Below are 17585 nucleotides of genomic sequence, written 5' to 3'. Positions count from 1 at the left end.
TAAACACATTTTGAATAAGCCCATGCATGTAACAATTGGAACCTTAGTTGCTTACTCTTTCTTATACACTACCACAAGGCTGAAGGGGGAGGGCAGAACAGGAAACCGTCATCCCAACCCTCACATGTCACTGGACTTGCTTGAGCAGGCCCCTTAGGTGGTTCCTACTGGCTAGTTCTCCCCAAGGCCTCACATTGCCACTATTTGGGGCCTGGGGTTCTTCCTTGCTCTCACATCATAATCTCCTTTCTCAAGTTCTCCACCCAAGTTTCTACCTCAGTTCCTAAGGGAAACAAAATTCAGTGACATCTTCATAATGGCTGCCCACAAGGAAGGTAGTCGTCTCTACTCAGTCAGTTCCAGCCTTCCCCAGTCACAAGAAAGCATCACACTTATACCCACACACCCACACCCACCCCAGTCAGGGTTTCTAAAAGCAGTGTGGGAAAGTGCCTATCATATCTGCATAATGAAAAAAAGCACCTATCAGAGGGTCTTCCCCCAGAGGAGAATTCTGCATTAGGCAAGGCTTATGTGTCTTGGTTCCATTCAAAAAGCAGGTGGCAACCTTGTCCTTCAAGAGATGTCAGTGCTTGGCCTCTTCCTCAGGGATCTTTTGGACAGTAACCTCTGTCCCAGGTACAGAGAAGGGTCTAGTACCAGGGCAGCCGTGCACCCATGCCTATGCATTCACATCCATCCTGGAGCACCTGGGCCCACCAGTGCCAGGAGAGCTGGGGATATTGGACTAGTAGGTGAGAACGGGGTGGCCTGGAGAGACACTGCAGCCATGGGATGCTGGGACCTGTCCAGAGGGAGCACCATGGCCCAGCGGTATGAGCGGTGAGTGGATTCCGACTCTCAGCGACCCTGCATAGAGTTTCTGAGGAGCAGCTGGTGGGTGTGAACTCCTGCCCTTGTGGTTCACAGACCAATGCTTGTCAGACCTAAAGAAGAAAAGACTCCATTTTGCACTTAGGCCGGAGCACTTCTCCCTGTTTCAGGAATGCACCAGGTCAGCTCGTGCTGCATGAGAGCAGCCCTCCTTCCCTAGTGAGCAGTAAATAATAGATAAACATTGCTGACAACTCAAGGCCGGATGATATATGTTTTCCTTTGCCCTAACCTAACAGCTCAGGCTACCAATAGTAACCAATCAGATTATAACACCCCATACCTTGCAAAATGTAGACCAATCCTAGAGTAGCTAAGCTGAAGACCCCCAACCTGCTTGTAACCTCTATAAAAACCCTGCTGGCTAAGAGTTCTAGGCCTTTTATCCAAAGAGTCGGATATGGATGAGGCCCGAGCTTGGGCTTGAATAAACAACCCTTATGTGCTTGCATCAGCGTCGGCTCCTTGGTGGTCTTTGGGGACCCTGTAAACTGGGCACTACATGCTGATCCACCACTGGCAGCTGTTATCTGCTCAGGTTGAGGGAATAGGAGAGAGAAAGGTTTCCTTTGGCCTTCATGTATCCTGCCTGCCTGAGGCTGGCTCAGAAGCCATTGTTTTCCTGCATGAGATCACAGAGGTAGTTGGGCAGGCCCCGCCCACTTCCTCAGTTTGGGTTCTCACTGCCAAGTCAGAGTATGGGTCCCAGTACCCTGGGAGCTGCTGGCCAGGGGACAGGGTGCTGTGGGAGCTCAGGGCTGGTGCTTCCCCAGGAACCATCGGGGCATGAAGGTCACAGGCCTCCCCTTTTCTCCTGCTCCTGTTGACCCTGAATGCCCCCACCCCAGCTGTGCTGGCCCCCAGGCCCTGATTACTTCAAGGATCCAGTCAGAAAAGATGCAGGCTGGTGGAACCTACCACACAAGCTGGAGGCCGGGTGTGTGGGGGTGAGTGGAGGGCTGTGTGTACTCAGGAGTGAGGGCCCCCCAGCTCCAACCCGCTTTCTGCTCTGTCTGCTGCTCTCTGGACCCCAAACCTAGTTTCGACTGTCGTGTTCGTGTGAGTTGGTTCTGACTGACAGAGAATCTGAGACAGAGTGGAACAGCCCTGTTGGGCTTTCTTGGCTGTCTCTTTACAGCAGCTGATTGCCAGGCATTTATTCTGTGAGAGCCAACTAGGAGTTCTTAACCAGGGCCCCTGAACCCTGGTGTACAAGGGGACTTCATAAAGTTCAAGGAAAGTTTCCAGTATCTTTTCATTCCGTTTTTCCATGTGAATAAGGCCATTTTTCCGTGGGACCAGGATGCCAAAAGCATCAGGAGCTCTGCTTCAGGGCCTCCTGGTCTGGCCCTGATGATGCCTGCCTTTCAAAACCTCCGCTGACCTCAGGCTGGGGCCTTGGGCCAGTCCTCCCCAGAGCAGAGGGACTTAGGCCTCCCTTTCAAAAGGCCCTCTTGAAAACATTTTCCTGATGCCTGGGCAAGCCTATGGAGAGGGGCAGACTGGGGAGGGAAGACAAGGTCTCAGGCTGTTAAAAATACTGATAGGACCCTCAGAGACATGAGTGAGTCTGATTCCCTCCCCTGTGGGCCTGTTTCCCTTCTATGGAATGTAGGGCTAAGACCACACGTCAGACTTGAGTGACTCTTCTTTCCTGTCCTAGGCCTGGGGTAGGTGGCCGGCTCCTTCCTACTGGTCCTCTGCTCTCTCCCTCCATCCATGGCCCTGCCCAACCCCTACCCAACTCCAAGCCTCCCAGAAGTCTTAGCACCTCCTGAGTCCCCCCAGGAGACTCTGGATCCAACTGAGAGTCCAAGGTCCTGGGAGGAGCAGTCATCGCCTTCCAGAGACCTTCAGGAAGAGACCCACAAAACACAGGAACCAGAGCTTTCCATAGAACCCCTGGGCGAGCTGCCGCAGCAGGAACTGCCCCCAGAGGAGCCACTGCCAAAGGATGCAGATGCTGAGGCGCCCCCCAGCATGCACATACTCTATGTGACCCACCTGAACCCCCAGTTCTCTGTGCCGGTACTCACCTGCCTGCTACGAGACACCCTGGAGCGGCTTGAGGTGCCTGTGGAGAGGGAACACATCCAGGTGGTGAAGAGATCCCGGAAGGCCTATGCTGTGGTGCAGGTGGCCACCCCCAAGGCCACCCTGGCCTCCCTCCCCTTACGCCTGCAGATGGCTTCAGAGGCACACTTGATCCTCAAGGAGCTGACAGCCCACGGGAAGGAGCTGCTGGTGAGTGAGTGCCAGAAGTCCTTGGACCACAGAGAGGTAAGGAGTCTTTCACAGGCTACCAGGTGCAGGGAGAGGCCAGGGTGCAGATGGCCTGTGCTGGGTTGGGCGGAGGGGTGTCTTGAAGGAGCTGGGGACACATCTGCCAGGTGGAAATCACTGTGGCCTGAAACCCAGGTACAACAGGTGTCCACTGATCATCGCTGACACTCATGGTTTACTTCCAGTCTTGATGCACATGTGAAGCGGTCCCTTGGCCCTGGGCCCCTCTGCACCCCTGCCTCTGGGCCTGGACACACAGAGGTGCTGATTTTCTCCTTGACCTACCTCCTTCATTGAGTTGATAAACACTGTGCCTGCCTGCCCGCCCCCACCAGTAAGGCAGGGGGAGCTACCTGCATAGGGGAGCGCTCATCTGTGAGCAGAGCCTGCTGGCCAGTCAGTTTACAAAGCAGCCAGGTGGCTGCCCCGGGCTGGGGAGGAGACCTGGGGAGAAGACCAGGAGGCTCTCCAGATTCACTGGGGAAGTAAAATCCAAGCTGGGACTCAAGAGTTTGACAGGCAGGCACTCAAGTGGGAAGGGCATTCCAGACAGAGGGCAGGCTAGTCACTGGCCATCCCTGGAGTTCAGACCAAAGGCTCCAGGTGGGGCACAAAGGAAAACAGCTGGGGCCAGGCAGTCAGGACTGCAAAAGCAGGAAAGGACTGAAAGGCTGACTTTTAGAAGGTGGGAGTAGATATTGAACTCACTGTGGTTGTGGTGGGTTACTGCCGTAGACAGGTTTTCTCACTTGCGGGTTGGGAGGGGGGAGGTGAAAATGCTGTGGGGTTTATTGCAGAACTACATAGCTCCACGTGCCTGATGTCCTGATGTTTCTAAGGATGACCCAATTTGCTTCTCAGGGAGCAGCAGGGTTTGTGGGGATGGGCTCCAGTCCTGTAAGGTGGGAGACCTGCAGTCAGCCGGAAGCTGTGAGAGAGCTGTAGAGGAGAGACTTGATCTGGCTTGCATTTGGGGTCAGTGGGAGGATGCGTTAGTGTGGAGAAGACCAGTGAGGGGCTGGCAGGGTCATCAGGGACCAACTGAGAAGGTGCAGAGGCCATGCAAATGCTGGTGCAGAGGCCTTGAGCACACACATGAGTCCAGGGAGGGCTCTCAGGAGGGGTTGAGGGAACCAGGAGGATTTGTCCATGGTTAGGAAAGTGATGACAAGGGTTTCAGGGAAATTAGGAAGGGGTCCCTCTCAATTCCGGGACTTCACAGTGCTAATTCCTCCTGGAATGACCCCATCGTGGGTCTTGGAGGTGGCCCACAGCCAGGGAGAAGTCCCATCATCCTTCACCAAGCTCATAGGGGGTCAGCCCAGCATGGGAAGAATTTGACCCAGCTGAGGCCTCAGACCCTGTGGGTTGGGCGGAGGGGTGGCTAACCTTTTCAAGGTGTTCAGCAGGAGGTTCAGATTGGGCCCTTCGGCCAGGAGGGGGCACCAGGAGGTGCATGTGGGGGCTGCTTGGAAAGGCTGGAGAAGTGGGAGGGAGCTCTAGCAGGCTGGCGCACACACTACTTGCTCAGGGCTGCCCGCGACACTGTTGTAGATGCCCTCCATTCTGCAGGAGGCACGCGGCAGCAGCCGAAGCCTGGGCCCCAGAGCGTGCGCTCACCCAGTGAGGCAGTTGGTCCCACCGTCCAGCTGGTCCGGGGCCTCTCAGGGGCTATGGAACGGTCCCCACCCGCCCAGCGGCACACGCTCCGACAGTGCCATCGTGAGTCAGGAGATCGTGGGCCGGGAAAGGCTCTTCCAGGGCGCCTTCCTGGGTAACGAGACGCGAAACGTGGAGTTCAAACGCGGTGGCGGCGAGTACCTGAACCTGGCGCTCAAGCACCACGTGCGGCGCTACGTGTGTGCCTTCCTCAACAGCGAGGGCGGCTACCTGTTCGTGGGCGTCGAGGACAGTGGCCTGGTGCAGGGTATCCGCTGCAGCCACCACGAGGAGGACCGCGTGCGCCTGCTGGTGGACTCCATCCTGCAATGCTTCAAGCCCCAGGTCTTCCCCGACGCCTACACCCTGACTTTCATCCCTGTGGTCAGCACCGATGCCACTGGCCACCCCCTCAAGGTAAGCCTGTGGGACAGCAGTGTTTTTTGAGTCTCAGTTTTGCCCTCTGTCACCACCTACCCCATGATGGGCCATCTACTCTAAGCACACTCTGAACAACCTAGGCCCAGGAGGCTGATTAAGGGAAGTTTGGGAAGGAGGACCGGAAAAGAGGCTGGAAGGAACCCTGCCCTCACCCCATCAAGCTCCTTAAGGAGTCAGTGAATCAGGTGGTAGCGGTCTAGGCCGGCTTGGGGGCTGCAATCTGTCAAGGGCAGCGTCCGCCAGCGCAGCTGTTGCCATTACCAAGGTGATCCGTCTGTGCGTGCACCCGCCCAAGGTCCAGAGCGAGCCGCAGCTCTACGAGACCGACCAGGGGGAAGTGTATCTGCGGCGCGACGGCAGCATCCAGGGCCCGCTGACCAGCAGTGCCATCCAGGAGTGGTGCCAGCAGGTAATGAGACTGTCCAATCGCCGAGCAGTGCCCATTGCCCACCAAGTACACGGGAGAAGACAAATTAGAGCAACCCACTACACTACATCCTGTAGTCCACTGCCTCATGCCCGGGAGTGGGGGTGAGGTGGGTATCACACCTTCCAGGGTGCCTCCTTGGCTTGGGGGTTAAGGTGTTGAATCCTTGAGTGACTGGGAGCTAGGAGACTGGCAATGATGAGTCCACCCCAGAGGCTGGGACTCTGACAGGACCTCACATCAGACCCCAGAGCCAACTTCACAAGTGGTGGCCTGGCCAGTGGACCTAGTTTCCCCACCTAATAATGCCAACATGTCCAGTGGCTGTGAGCGAGGCCCCTCAGGCTCCGCTGGGGGTGATGGACAGGCCTGAGTGGTCAGCTTGGACAACTTGTGCTTCTGATGCCCCTTCAGAAATGGAGAGTGGAAGTGGGCAAGCTGGAGGAGAAGGTGAAGGTGCTAACGGTGGAGAGGGAACAGCTCCAGCAGCAACTCCAGCAGTCACGGCTAACCTCCTGCACTTGCTGTGTCCTGTGAGGCACCCAGAGCCTTCCTTCGCACAGGAGAGGTGCAGCACTCCACACTGCCCCCCCCCCTCCCCCCCCGAGTCCTGCCAGGGAGGAGGGACTGCTCACAGGTGGCTGGGAGTGCTGCTACCTCCTCCAGCAGTCTTGCCCACTGGTGTTTGAAACAGCTCCACAGGGCTCCAGCTCTGAGCAGACCCAAGTCTGGGTGGCTAAGAAATTGCTCTTAGCACCATCCTCACAGAACCTTCACTTTTGGGAAGAACTTGGTCAAAGCCACCCCAGGACCAAGCTGTAAAAGGACTGTCCCTCTCCCTAAAACAATCGTTTTGACTAGACTAGGATCTAGGACTTTGGTTAGCTAGATGGGGAGTCTGGCATCTTCCACAGAAAGCAAGGACTATCCAGTCACGGTGGTTAAAGGCCAAACCGGCCACCCTGTAGCCCTCATCCCTGACATGTGGGATTGTCAAGGATCCTTAATAAATCACATGCACCTGGATTGAGAATGGTTCTTTCTAGGCTGCTTGGCCAACCAGTTGGGTGCAATGAGGTCATGAGTCCCAAGTCATTATACCTGTGTGCAGGGGGCAGGGCAGTCTGGCTCCAGTCCAGCTCGGCCTTAAAGACAGGGTGCCTTGGGGGCTACTACACCTGTTTGCTTCAGTTTTCCCACCTATAAGACAGGTGGCTGAGAAAACAGCAGAGGGCCTTGCCCCTGCTATCTGCATCAGCAGTCACACTAGTAAAACAAAGACCAGAGCCCTCCAAAAGCTCCTTTCAATCACGAGGGCCCAACAGTGGCCTACCTAATCCTCCATGGCTTGGTTCACCAGCCCTCAACTCATCTGCCCGTTGTTTATGCCAATCCAGCAGCCACTGTGGTACCACTTCTGCACTGGCTGTCCCCCTAGAATGCTCTCCCCGCAAACCTGCAGGACTCATTTCCTCTCCACCTTCAAGTCCACACTCAACTTTCCTCCCACCCTCTTTTCAATGATGCCCTCCCCCTCCCCTGCATCTTTTTGCTCCATCGCTCTGGTCACCAGCTGACATGCTGTAGCTTTGCCCAGTGTCCCCTCACTAGAACACGTGCTCCAGAGTATGGGAGGTTGGGTCAGCCTGCTTCACTGGGACTCTTTTCTTCAAAACTTCTTGGGTCTGTTTCAGAACCATGTGGCAAGCACGAAATCAGTATTTGCAAAATGAGGTAGTCATGGGTACTCCAAATTCGGGACCTGGGGCACTGGGAAATCAGGGCACATTGTTGAACAGGTCATGTCACAGGACCAAATATGAGGATAGACAACTGTCTCATAACAGATCGACTCCTGTCACCCACTCCACTGTGTCACCAACCACAGGGACTGAACCAGCCTCCAACAGAGGCTGTTTGAGTGAAGGACATGCTACTCAAGAGGTCAGAGGACTCAGCATTTCTGAGCACCAAACTCAGCCTCCTCACAGGTGGGAGGGGGAATGGAACCTTGGCATGATGAAGTTTCTACAAAGGCAGGAAGAACTCGTGTTTTATTGAAAAGACCCAGGAAACGTTTCTTCCCTATTAAGAATAGGCCTCTGGACTAGAGTGGAGAGTAACACGTCCAGCTGGTAAGAGAGGGCACATGCACAAGAACACCCACACTTGCAGATAATACCCACTTGACCTGGCTTCAATGGCTGGTTGATCAGAGCTCAGAAGAGGAGGATAAAAAAAATAATCTGATACAATTTGATGAACTTGGCATACACCAATGGAAGCAGTAGCTCAAAAGAGGTAACAAATCTTCACAGCAATGATTCCCACCTCCTCCACACATGGAAAGGACAGGAATGGGCAACTTGGACACTGGTTACCCAGAATGGGGGTGCTACAGAGGCAAGAAGTAACTGGCTTACAAGAGGGAACCTAGATGCAGAGAGCATGGAGGAAGGTAGAATCTCCACTGAGTAGAATCCATTCTGCCTAGTCAGAGCTGATGAAAGGAGATGCAGATAGGTCTCTTGCGATACAACAGTGAATAACTGTTATCAGGACTGACAGACAGTAAGGGCTGGGAATGTAAAGGTAGTTTTGGGGCAAAGGAAGGGGAGTGTAGTCTAGGAGCAGAGGTCCCTGGGACCATCAAAGGAGAAGAGTGGAGAACAGAAACCTACCCAGAGAAGCAGTGATGCCAGGGTTGGAGGCAGAGACGGCGACGTGGGGAGATGGAGCGGCTGGGGACTTTGGACCCGTGAGAGGGAGAGGGGCTGTATGTGGACGACTGGGGGACAGGATTGCGGGGTATAACCTTTGGTTGATGGATGATGCATGGAGGGGATTGTAACCATGGCAAGGAAACGATACACGATGGTATCAATGTGAAGCTGATGTCCTCCCATGAAAACTATCACATAATTCACAAAGCATTAAAAAAAAAAAAAAAATGAAAACGCAATGTGTGGGCTTTATTAAGATGAAACACTTCTGTGTATTTAAAAAAAAATAAAAATAGGCCTCTGAGCACTGGCTAGTCAACTCTGGGCTTCAGCCAGGACAGCAGAGCTGATGGGGCTTTGTAAGCCAGCACACAAGTCAGTTGGCTGAGGTTCTCTTAAAGGCAAGGTGGGATGGCACCGATGTTGGGGGGCTTTTTCAAACCAACCACACACATACATTGCATTCAAATGTGCATTCACACTTACACCCACCACACCCACTGTGCTGCTGATAGCAGTGGGTACCATTTGGGGAATGCTTTTTTAAAGATCAGTGAAGCTTGTCCGATGGGACCACCAGCTGGGAACAGGGGCTAGCATTATGCCAAATCAGCCACTAAGTGCCAAGACAAGTCTGAAGCTCTCTGAGTAATGGAAGATGTTTTATTTTAAACAGATGAAAAATGGAAGGTAGACTAAGGCCGTTGGGCTGCTCTTGATCAGGAGGCAGGGGACACCAGCTTCTGGGCCTTCAGGGTGACACTGGCCTGGGGCTAGTGAGTGGACAGAGAAAATGGAGCCCATTTCTTTTCTGCATCTCTCTTGATGTGGGAGCTGGGTCTAATGATGAAAAGGAAAAACATTTTCTTCCTTAGTCTCCAGTGCCAAATTGTAATGTAGTAAAGGCTGCTGAGCACTAAAGCATGTGGGCCCGTGGGAGACGATAATCAGAAAAAATGGGCACATGAGAAAAGCCCTCAAAGAACCTGGATGCTAATTAGGGTTAGGATTAGAACTAGGGTCAAGCACAGTGAGGTTTTTCCTGTGTGGACTTCTTTTCCTAGAACCGTGGAAGACATTAGTCAATACTTTCTGAATGAAGCAATCACAGCCACCCTAAACTTGGGGTGTGAGGCATCAGGCAGTCAAAGAAAATGGTCAAGTAGTCCCCCCACACTCCTGTAGCTCCCGGGAGTCAGAGGAGATGTAGCCGAGAGCAGCTGTGGAGCGCTGAGATCTCAGTCTCTACCTCAGACAGACTGCTTACCCTTACACATAGGCGGGCTCGGGGGCCAGAACGGGAATGAGCACAGATCCAGCAGCACTAATCGCAGTCTGGGAAGAAGGACATCAGGCCTGGTAAAGTGGAGGGTCGGTGAAAAACAAGGTGACCCTCAATGAAGTGGAATGACACAATGGCTCCAACAAAAATGACTGAGGATGGCACAGGACTGGGCAGTGTTTGTCCTGTTGCACCTAGGGTCACTACAAGTGGGAACCTAAAAATAATTTCACTTTGGAGGGGAAAAAAATCATCCAGAACAGTGACCTTTAGCTGTTGGGTTTGTGCTCAGAAGGGCAAGGATAGAGGAAGAGCCAGGGCTTAAAGCAGAGCTGTTGGTATGATACAGTTCTAGGCCGGCTGCTCCCTAGCTATGTGGGTGAGGTGCCAAGTCCAGAGTTGTGAGCAAAGGGAAGGGCCTCCAAAATGAATACTAAATGTCCACTCCTTCCCCGCTCTCCAAGGTCCAGCAGCACACCAAACACCCAGGACTTGTCATCTTTCTCCATCTATGCTGAGGCCCTCTAACTGAAGCCTTTTGGGGACATTCAGGCTCCTGTTCGCACGACAGGCTCCCCTGAGCTTTACACACACTGGGGCAGAGCCTGGCACTGGGCGCTCAGGCGGCTGCACCCAAGCACATCCGCATGGTGCTGACTCTCCCCACTAGCATAAAGGGAAATGACAAAGCACGTCACTCGTTCTGCATTATTTATTTAAGTTAGAGAGTATACATAAGTCCAGCCAGAACATAGTAGGCATAGAGCCGTACCTATTGTTACATCCTGCTAAGAAAATAGCCTTTTCATATTCCGTTTCCACCGCAGTAACACCATTCTGGAAGAAAGACATCCCCTCGTGCCAAAGCTGTCTGTGTATGAGGGCTTTAAGAGGCAGTTTTCCAAGGATTCTTTGTTCTTTTAAAAGCTACCCCTTGATGCAAGGAGTGTTTCCCAGCCCCAGGAACAGGACACATGGTCAGAGGCATGAGAGTTTAAAAGCAACATCAAAGCGGCTGTCCCTTTGGATAAGTACCAGCCACAGTTGGCACTAAAGTCCCCATAGCTCAAGGCAGTGTCGAGATTATTGACTCCGGTTTAACTGCTTTTAGTGGCAAGTAATGCCCTCAAGTCCCCCTACACCAAAGTGTTCTAATACTAGCTAAACGTGTCTCTCCGAGCTCCATGTGGCACCCTTTTTAGAATGGCATCCAAGGAAAATGTACTTGAATCCACAGTGACACAGGTAGTTGGAGAACTGTGGGGATTGTGGGGCGCTCTACCCGCCCCCCAACCATCATCAGCTCTCTTCCCAACCTGCTGCTGCTCTTCTCAGAAACCTGAGAACGACACAGCAGAGTGTCAACAGGCAACTCACTGCGAGGAGTCAGTACACATGGTGGACATGCAAGTAACAAAGTTTTCCAAATACCTTTTCCCCATTAATAAAATAATTTTAATAAAAACATAATTTAAAAGAAGTGTCAAAAGCTGAGTGTAAAATCAAAGCTGTAAACGCTATCAAAGTTCGAAGGTTCTTGTGAAGAATCATCCCTGTTTAAAAAAAACAAACATTTTAGCCATTATGTGATGTCTGTTAATGTAGGAATATTAGGAGTTACAGTCAGCTGTCTGATAAACTAGGCCTGCTTTTCATTAAACAGTGATAGTCAGTAGTAGGAGCCTAGTGTAAGTAGAAGCTAAAGCTGTTGTTTCAATAGAAGCAAACATTTTCAAGACCTGCCATCAGCTTCTGCCTCCACCCCAATACATTCCATAGCAGGAAGTCTCTTCAGAGTCTCTGACAGAGAATCCTTTGTCTATTTAGCAAGACAATTAGAAATTCCAGACTGTCAACCAGCGAGGTGCCTCTCTTCCTGTATGAGTGTTTCACCTGTGTGAAATGCTTACTTGCTCTCCTCCTGATACTCATCTACTTCTTATCCATAACCATCACAAACACAGGCTGGGCAGGAAGGGAAAGCAAGGGGATGCTGTGGCCTGGCAGCGTGGTAAGTGGCCTGCAGGTGGGAGTCGGGGAGTGGGGGGGGAGTGTGGTGGGGTGGTCTGTCTCCATAAAGATGGCAGCCTTGGAACCCCAATGGGGCAGGAACTCACTGCACCTATGCCTCCCCTCTCGATTCCAGACTGACACCCCAGCCCCCTTCAGATCCCCTCAGAAGCAGAATGTGTTCTTTTTCAGACACCATCCAATCAGTCCATTTCAACAGGACTTCATACAGCTCCGGGCACCACCCACAGAATTACTGCACTTTACAGCTGCACAAACCCTGTCACATCAAGACGACCATTCCAAGGCTGCCCAGCAATTGTTTGGATTTTGAAGGATTTACTGAATCCACTGACATAGAAACTTTGTTTTATACACAATATCCAGTTTAAAAAAAATAAGGCTTTGCAAAAATGACAAATGCCGTAATGCCAGCCCTGTCACCTCCTTAAGATCTCCCACGTTTATGGCTGAATGAAATAATGAGGGTTAAGCATCCAGTTCGCTCAGAGCTGACCAGACTGACACCTGCAAGGAGCAAGCAGGAATGGAGGCATCGGTACAAATCCACTGAGAAGCTGCTCAGAGTCTGGTGTCCCCTCTGACACATAGGCGCAGCATGACCTCCCCCCACCCCAGCAAGGTGGATGCCCATCAGGACCTTTCCAATTTCATTCTCTGGCAGATGAGTTTCTGGCACTAAGGTTCCATAACTGCCCTGAAATCTGTATGATATCACCACTTAAAAGAATAAGGAAGCTTAAAGTTACCACTTACGTCACCAAATTCAGTCATGATTTATTGATGGGAATTTCAATTCAGTGATTTCAGAGTCGGGGGAGCTGCTTCCACTTCTGTCACTGTAGGTGTCCCTATAAAATTCAGATGCTTTATTCTCCATCTGCTACCACAGGCTCACTTCACTTCCCTGCTTTCATAGTCACTACAACTATGGGGCCCCTGGGTTCGTATACCGTAGGATCTTATTATGGTGTTCTACAGCATGAGGCTGTAAAGGGATTTTCTAATTACTAAAGATACACATTTAATTGAAACTTCAGTTCCAGTACCTTAACTATTAGCTCAGAGAAATTAACTGGTTCCCAGTCAAAGAAGCAACAGCTGCGATCTACACCCTGTGACAAATGTGTTCAGGTCAGCATCGCAGAACCTGACCAATAACCCAGAGGAGGCCAGGCCAGCACAGAGAAGGCTGAGGAAGAGCACACACCATGCCAACTGTGGCTCTCTGGCAGGAACGACACCCTGGCTCCCATGGCCATTCTCATTTGTGACCATGTAATGCCTCACACAATGGATCAGTGACCACCTAGAGGACTGAAAGGAGCCCCTGATGCAGACTGGCTAGGCAATCCGCTTTTCCAGCCACTCCACAGGAAGAAGCTGTGGCAGTCTGCTTGCGTGCAGACTTACAGTCAGTTCCTCTCTCTACAGAGTCACTATGACTCAGAACTGACCCAACGACAATGAGTTTGGTTTGGGGTCTTTAAAGGACTAGAGACAAAGAGAAGCTGGTGACCGAGTGACCAGTGCCCTCACCTGGGAGAGAGTCGGCAACCTTTCTGGAGGTAATGTGGGAGCCTCCCTACGGAGGCCAGCAGGAGGCCAAAGTAGGGTGGAGAAGGCTTGATAGGTCTGGACAGGAACTCGGGGTGGTACTGAACCCCAACAAAAAAGGGATGATCTGCAACAGAAATTCAAAAGGAACAGCTCCATTATGAAGATTATACACAAGAAGGTAAAAAGCATCACAAATTCTGTTTTTAAAGTTTCCTCTTTCTATTGATCCTCAAGTATTTGAAAACAACTTAATTTGGATCTAAATAAAAAACAACCCCAAAACACAAGAGATTTACACCCTTCCCTCCAGTGGAAGGGTCTCCTATCCCAGGTCCCACTCCCTGTTCCGGTGACTTCTGAAAGACCAGGTCATACAGGTCCTGTGAGATCAGAAGGGGCTTTAAGACCAGGAACAACCTTTTTCAGAACAAGGACCTGAGACCCAGAGGTTCAACAGCTGCCCAGGAAAACCATGGTACAAGGATGAACCTCTCAGGGCTGCAGACACCAGGCCCTTCACCTCATAAGACAGTGGTGTTGCTAAGTGCGGTAGAGTCAGTTCTGACTCATAGCAACCCTGTATCAGGTTTCTGAGAAGTAGCTGCTGGGTGTGAACCACTGACCGTTCAGTTAGCAGTCCAGTGCTTATCCTACAGTGCCGCACCAGGACTCCTCAACAGACAGTGCTGCTTCCCAATTCTGTCAGGTTGCACAACACCGTACAGTCTTACATGTCCCCACTTGCCAAGGAAAGAAATTTTCCCTTAAATACAACAGTCCAAGTAATCACCTTCCAACTCCACAATTTCCATTCTCTCGCCTTCAACATCTTGGCCAACAAACTTCAAGCCTTGCTCTTCCAGACATTTTTTCAAGACGGGATTTACCTGTGAAAACATGAAAAAAATGTTGCTGGCCTCTCTGCTTAGTGTGTCACCAAGGTAACAGGAAGACTATTTTAAAGGTCATGAGGCTCAAATCCTCACCTCAAATCTATGGCGGTGTCTCTCCTCCAAGAATTCCAGATCACCGTAGAGTTTTCCTGGCAAACAAGCAGTCTACCATCAAGACCTCTCACCATCCAATGTGCTCTCCACCATACCTGCTTCCCAGCTTATGTCTGATCAGCTCCACAGCCAGGCTTTCCCACCATTTTCAAACACGTGACCACTAAAGCACACAGTATGATTCGGCTGGAAACCGCCTTGGAAAACAATTGGAATGGACCAAAATGGCAAAGCTCGACGCCCTAAGAGTGGTCTAGGGAGGCAGATATTTAAAGCACTACCCAGATGCCTCTCAGGGCCAACTCCACAGTCATCAAAGGGCGCTGGGAGTAAACAGGCACTGCCTTTGCCACCTGGTAAGTTGTCCCCAAAGCACAGAGCATTAGGGTTGAAAAGTTCAAGACTTGGAGATCATCTCCTCAAATGATTTTTAAACTATGCTGCCATGAACCAGGGATGCTATCGCTAACAGATTAAAGATGGAATCAGCCCAGTGGACAAGGCAGAAATAAATCTGGATAAAACGAGTATTTTTCTTTAAATATTTTCCTTAAGCCTTTAGCACCTGTTAGAACTTTCGAATGAACCAAATGAAACTGCCATTTTTGTGAGACAGCATGCTTAAAATATCAGCCATTTCCCATGGCTCAGCCTAGCAGTATAAGGGAGTAACAGCTTACACTGGATCTAACTGCCTCATGCTTGTCACTCATAACCAGGGTGCCCCAGGTCCCTGCCCATCTGCATGGCTGCCAACCTCTCCCGGACCCACACTTCTTCTGTAGCTATCACAATGCATTCTTAAAAAGCAAGACTAAGAAGCGGATAAAAAGAATTTCAAAATCAAGAAGAAAACCAGAAAAGCCAGCCTGGCCCTCCAGAGCCACACATCACATCTAGGCATTAGTCCCAGACGTGCCGAGCGGAAGTGTGTGCAGGCTGGCATGAGGCAGCTCTTACTCATGACGGAGTTCTTGGTCTGGAACAGGGTTCTCCTCTTGCCCAGCCTCATGGTTCCGCCCATCTGCCCGGGATTGTGTTCTGGCATGTCTATGACCTAGAGGTATTCAGACACACACATGGAATGACCAGACTCTGCTCTCACTGAATCAGCTAAGCCAATGAATATATAGGTTCTATTTCCCAGTCTTTCCTTATGAAAGATGCTTTGTCATGGGGCAGAGGAGGGCGCCCAATATCATATTAAAACCTTAGGTAGGGGGCTCACACTTCAGTCTGTCCTCATGGTCTACAGGACTGGACACAGTTCCCTCCTCTGGTCATTCCTGTCTCCAGCACTTTGAGCCAAGAGCTACTGTAAAGTACAGTACAGACGACCACACAGAGTAGGTCTGATACGAACCAGTACTTTCACAAGTCAATTCCGACTCCAGGTGCTCATGCGTGTCAAGTTGAACTGTGCTCCGTGGAGTTTCAAACGCTGTGCTGGGTGGACTCGAACCATGAAAAGTTCAGTAAGCAGCCGTGTGTTTAACCTCTTGGGCTACCCAGGGACTCCAGTGCCATATACTACATAGGCTATACTCTAACAGGTCTGTCTCCCCACTGGAGGACGAGTTGCTCTAAGACAAGGACGTCCTCTCTGGTTGGCTGTGCCGGGAGCAGAGCCAGCAGTCAGCAGGGAGCACGAATGACTAAGGAAGTATTCCACTAGTGACGTTCCAGCTCACCTTGAGGACTTTCTCCAAGACTGCACACTTAACCACCTGTGTTCCCCAAAAGCTGAGTAATAGCAAAGCTCCACAGGTACATAATACTGTTGAAGTTCCGTGAGATTAGGAACATCCCCCAATAGTTATTTGTGGAATGATGAAAAAGACTCAGTGTCCTCACATGTCTCTCATCCTTGGGCTGAGGATTCAGAGATGAGTAAGGGCACTGGCCCTATCCCCACGAGCCTTACCAACCCAAGTACGCTCCTCCAGCAGATCGAACAGGAGTTACGTTGCTGTTGAAGGAATCTGGGGGGTGCAATGGTTAAGCACTCAGCTGCGAGCCGATAGGCCCAAGTTTCTGACTCAGAAGCCACTCCATGGGAGAAAGCCATGAAAGTCTGCTTATGTGAAGACTTACAGCCTTGGAAACTATGGGGTAGTTCTCTGACCTTTGGGTTGCTAAAGAGTCTTATCAGAGGCAACAAGACGTCTAGGGTTTTCTGGTTTATGTTGTTGCTGTTAGTTGCCATCCAGTCGATTCTGACTCATAGCAACACCAGGTGTGCTGACAGAACTGCTCCATAGTTCTCAAGGCTGTGACTCTTTGGAAGCAGATGGGCAGGCCTGTCTCCCGAGGCTCCTCTGGGTAGGATCAAACTACCAACCTTTCAGCTAGTAGCCAACACCTGACTATTTGCACCAGCCAGGGAAGCATGCCCACCTGGAGAAACAATATTATATCCTAGTAGTTTCTTATTAATATGTTCTTTTAAGGTTGTTGTGTTGTTCAGTGCCGTCAAGTAAGTTCTGACTCATGGAGACCCTGTGTAAGGTTTCCAAGGAGCAGCTGATGAGTTTGAACCACTGACCCTGTGGTTCAAACCAACTTATGGTGAGTGCTTACCGTACCACACCACATGAATTAATAAAGTGCAGAGGGCAGGAGCTGGCACATATAAGTGTTTCATATCAATGTTGTTATGAAGTGCTCCTGGGAGCCGCGAGGATCAGAGGTGAATACTGTCATCAGGAAGCCCTTCTAGTTGGCTATGTGGTACCCAACTTAAAATTTTTCTGTGGTAAATTGGGAACATCACTAAAAAATTCATAATGAACAACAACAGTTTTCCTTAAACAGTGACCTAAACAAGGAACTTTGGGATGGCCCCAAGGGTCTCATTTCTGCCTCTAACCATCAATCCCTTTCATAAAGGGCCTGTCCACACCTTCTAAGCTATACTGAGATTCCAACACTTGACTCACCACAGGGTGACTTGTTTTGGGGTCAAACTCTGTAGAATTGGCATCTGAAAAACCAAAATACCTGTGTTAGGACAACAGCTACAAACAAAATGTGAGTATTGAACAGTTTCACACCTAAGCTCTAAATCACAACCTTCCTCCTCAATTTAAAGTCATTCAAAGACTAGAACAAAAACTGGGGACATTTTTAAGACATGAAATACTCACACCACATAAACTTGGATCATTTTTTTCCTACTGAACCTGTTACTCTGTGAGGTCACGCAGAACAAAATGGGGAAACCAAACCCAAGGCTTGTAAACCTAACCATCTTTCCTTAGAGGATGAGGCTTTGGGGA

General features: G+C 50.8%; 2 protein-coding genes across 2 annotated transcripts in view; one reads left to right on the top strand and one right to left on the bottom strand.

Annotated features, from left to right (window-relative positions):
• The first annotated feature begins 2613 nt into the window (after window positions 1-2613).
• Window positions 2614-6241, top strand: SLFNL1 (schlafen-like 1). The gene is made up of 4 exons (XM_006867624.1): window positions 2614-3174; window positions 4750-5253; window positions 5543-5686; window positions 6119-6241. The coding sequence occupies exons 1-4, from the start codon at window positions 2614-2616 to the stop codon at window positions 6239-6241; spliced, it is 1332 nt and encodes a 443-aa protein (XP_006867686.1).
• A 6260-nt stretch (window positions 6242-12501) lies between these two features.
• CTPS1 (CTP synthase 1) overlaps window positions 12502-17585 on the bottom strand; it is a 35515-nt gene continuing 30431 nt past the window's right edge. The window contains exons 13-18 of the mRNA XM_006867600.1: window positions 17247-17290; window positions 15268-15364; window positions 14287-14342; window positions 14091-14187; window positions 13280-13424; window positions 12502-12591 (exon numbers count right to left, since the gene is read on the bottom strand). Coding sequence (XP_006867662.1) covers window positions 12507-12591; window positions 13280-13424; window positions 14091-14187; window positions 14287-14342; window positions 15268-15364; window positions 17247-17290 — 524 coding nt within the window. The 3' untranslated portion in view covers window positions 12502-12506. The remainder of the gene's footprint in view (window positions 12592-13279; window positions 13425-14090; window positions 14188-14286; window positions 14343-15267; window positions 15365-17246; window positions 17291-17585) is intronic.

This window comes from Chrysochloris asiatica, unplaced genomic scaffold (genome assembly GCF_000296735.1).
Source record: "Chrysochloris asiatica unplaced genomic scaffold, ChrAsi1.0 scaffold00106, whole genome shotgun sequence".
NCBI lineage: Eukaryota > Metazoa > Chordata > Mammalia > Afrosoricida > Chrysochloridae > Chrysochloris > Chrysochloris asiatica.
This window is presented reverse-complemented; position numbering and strand designations above follow the sequence as displayed.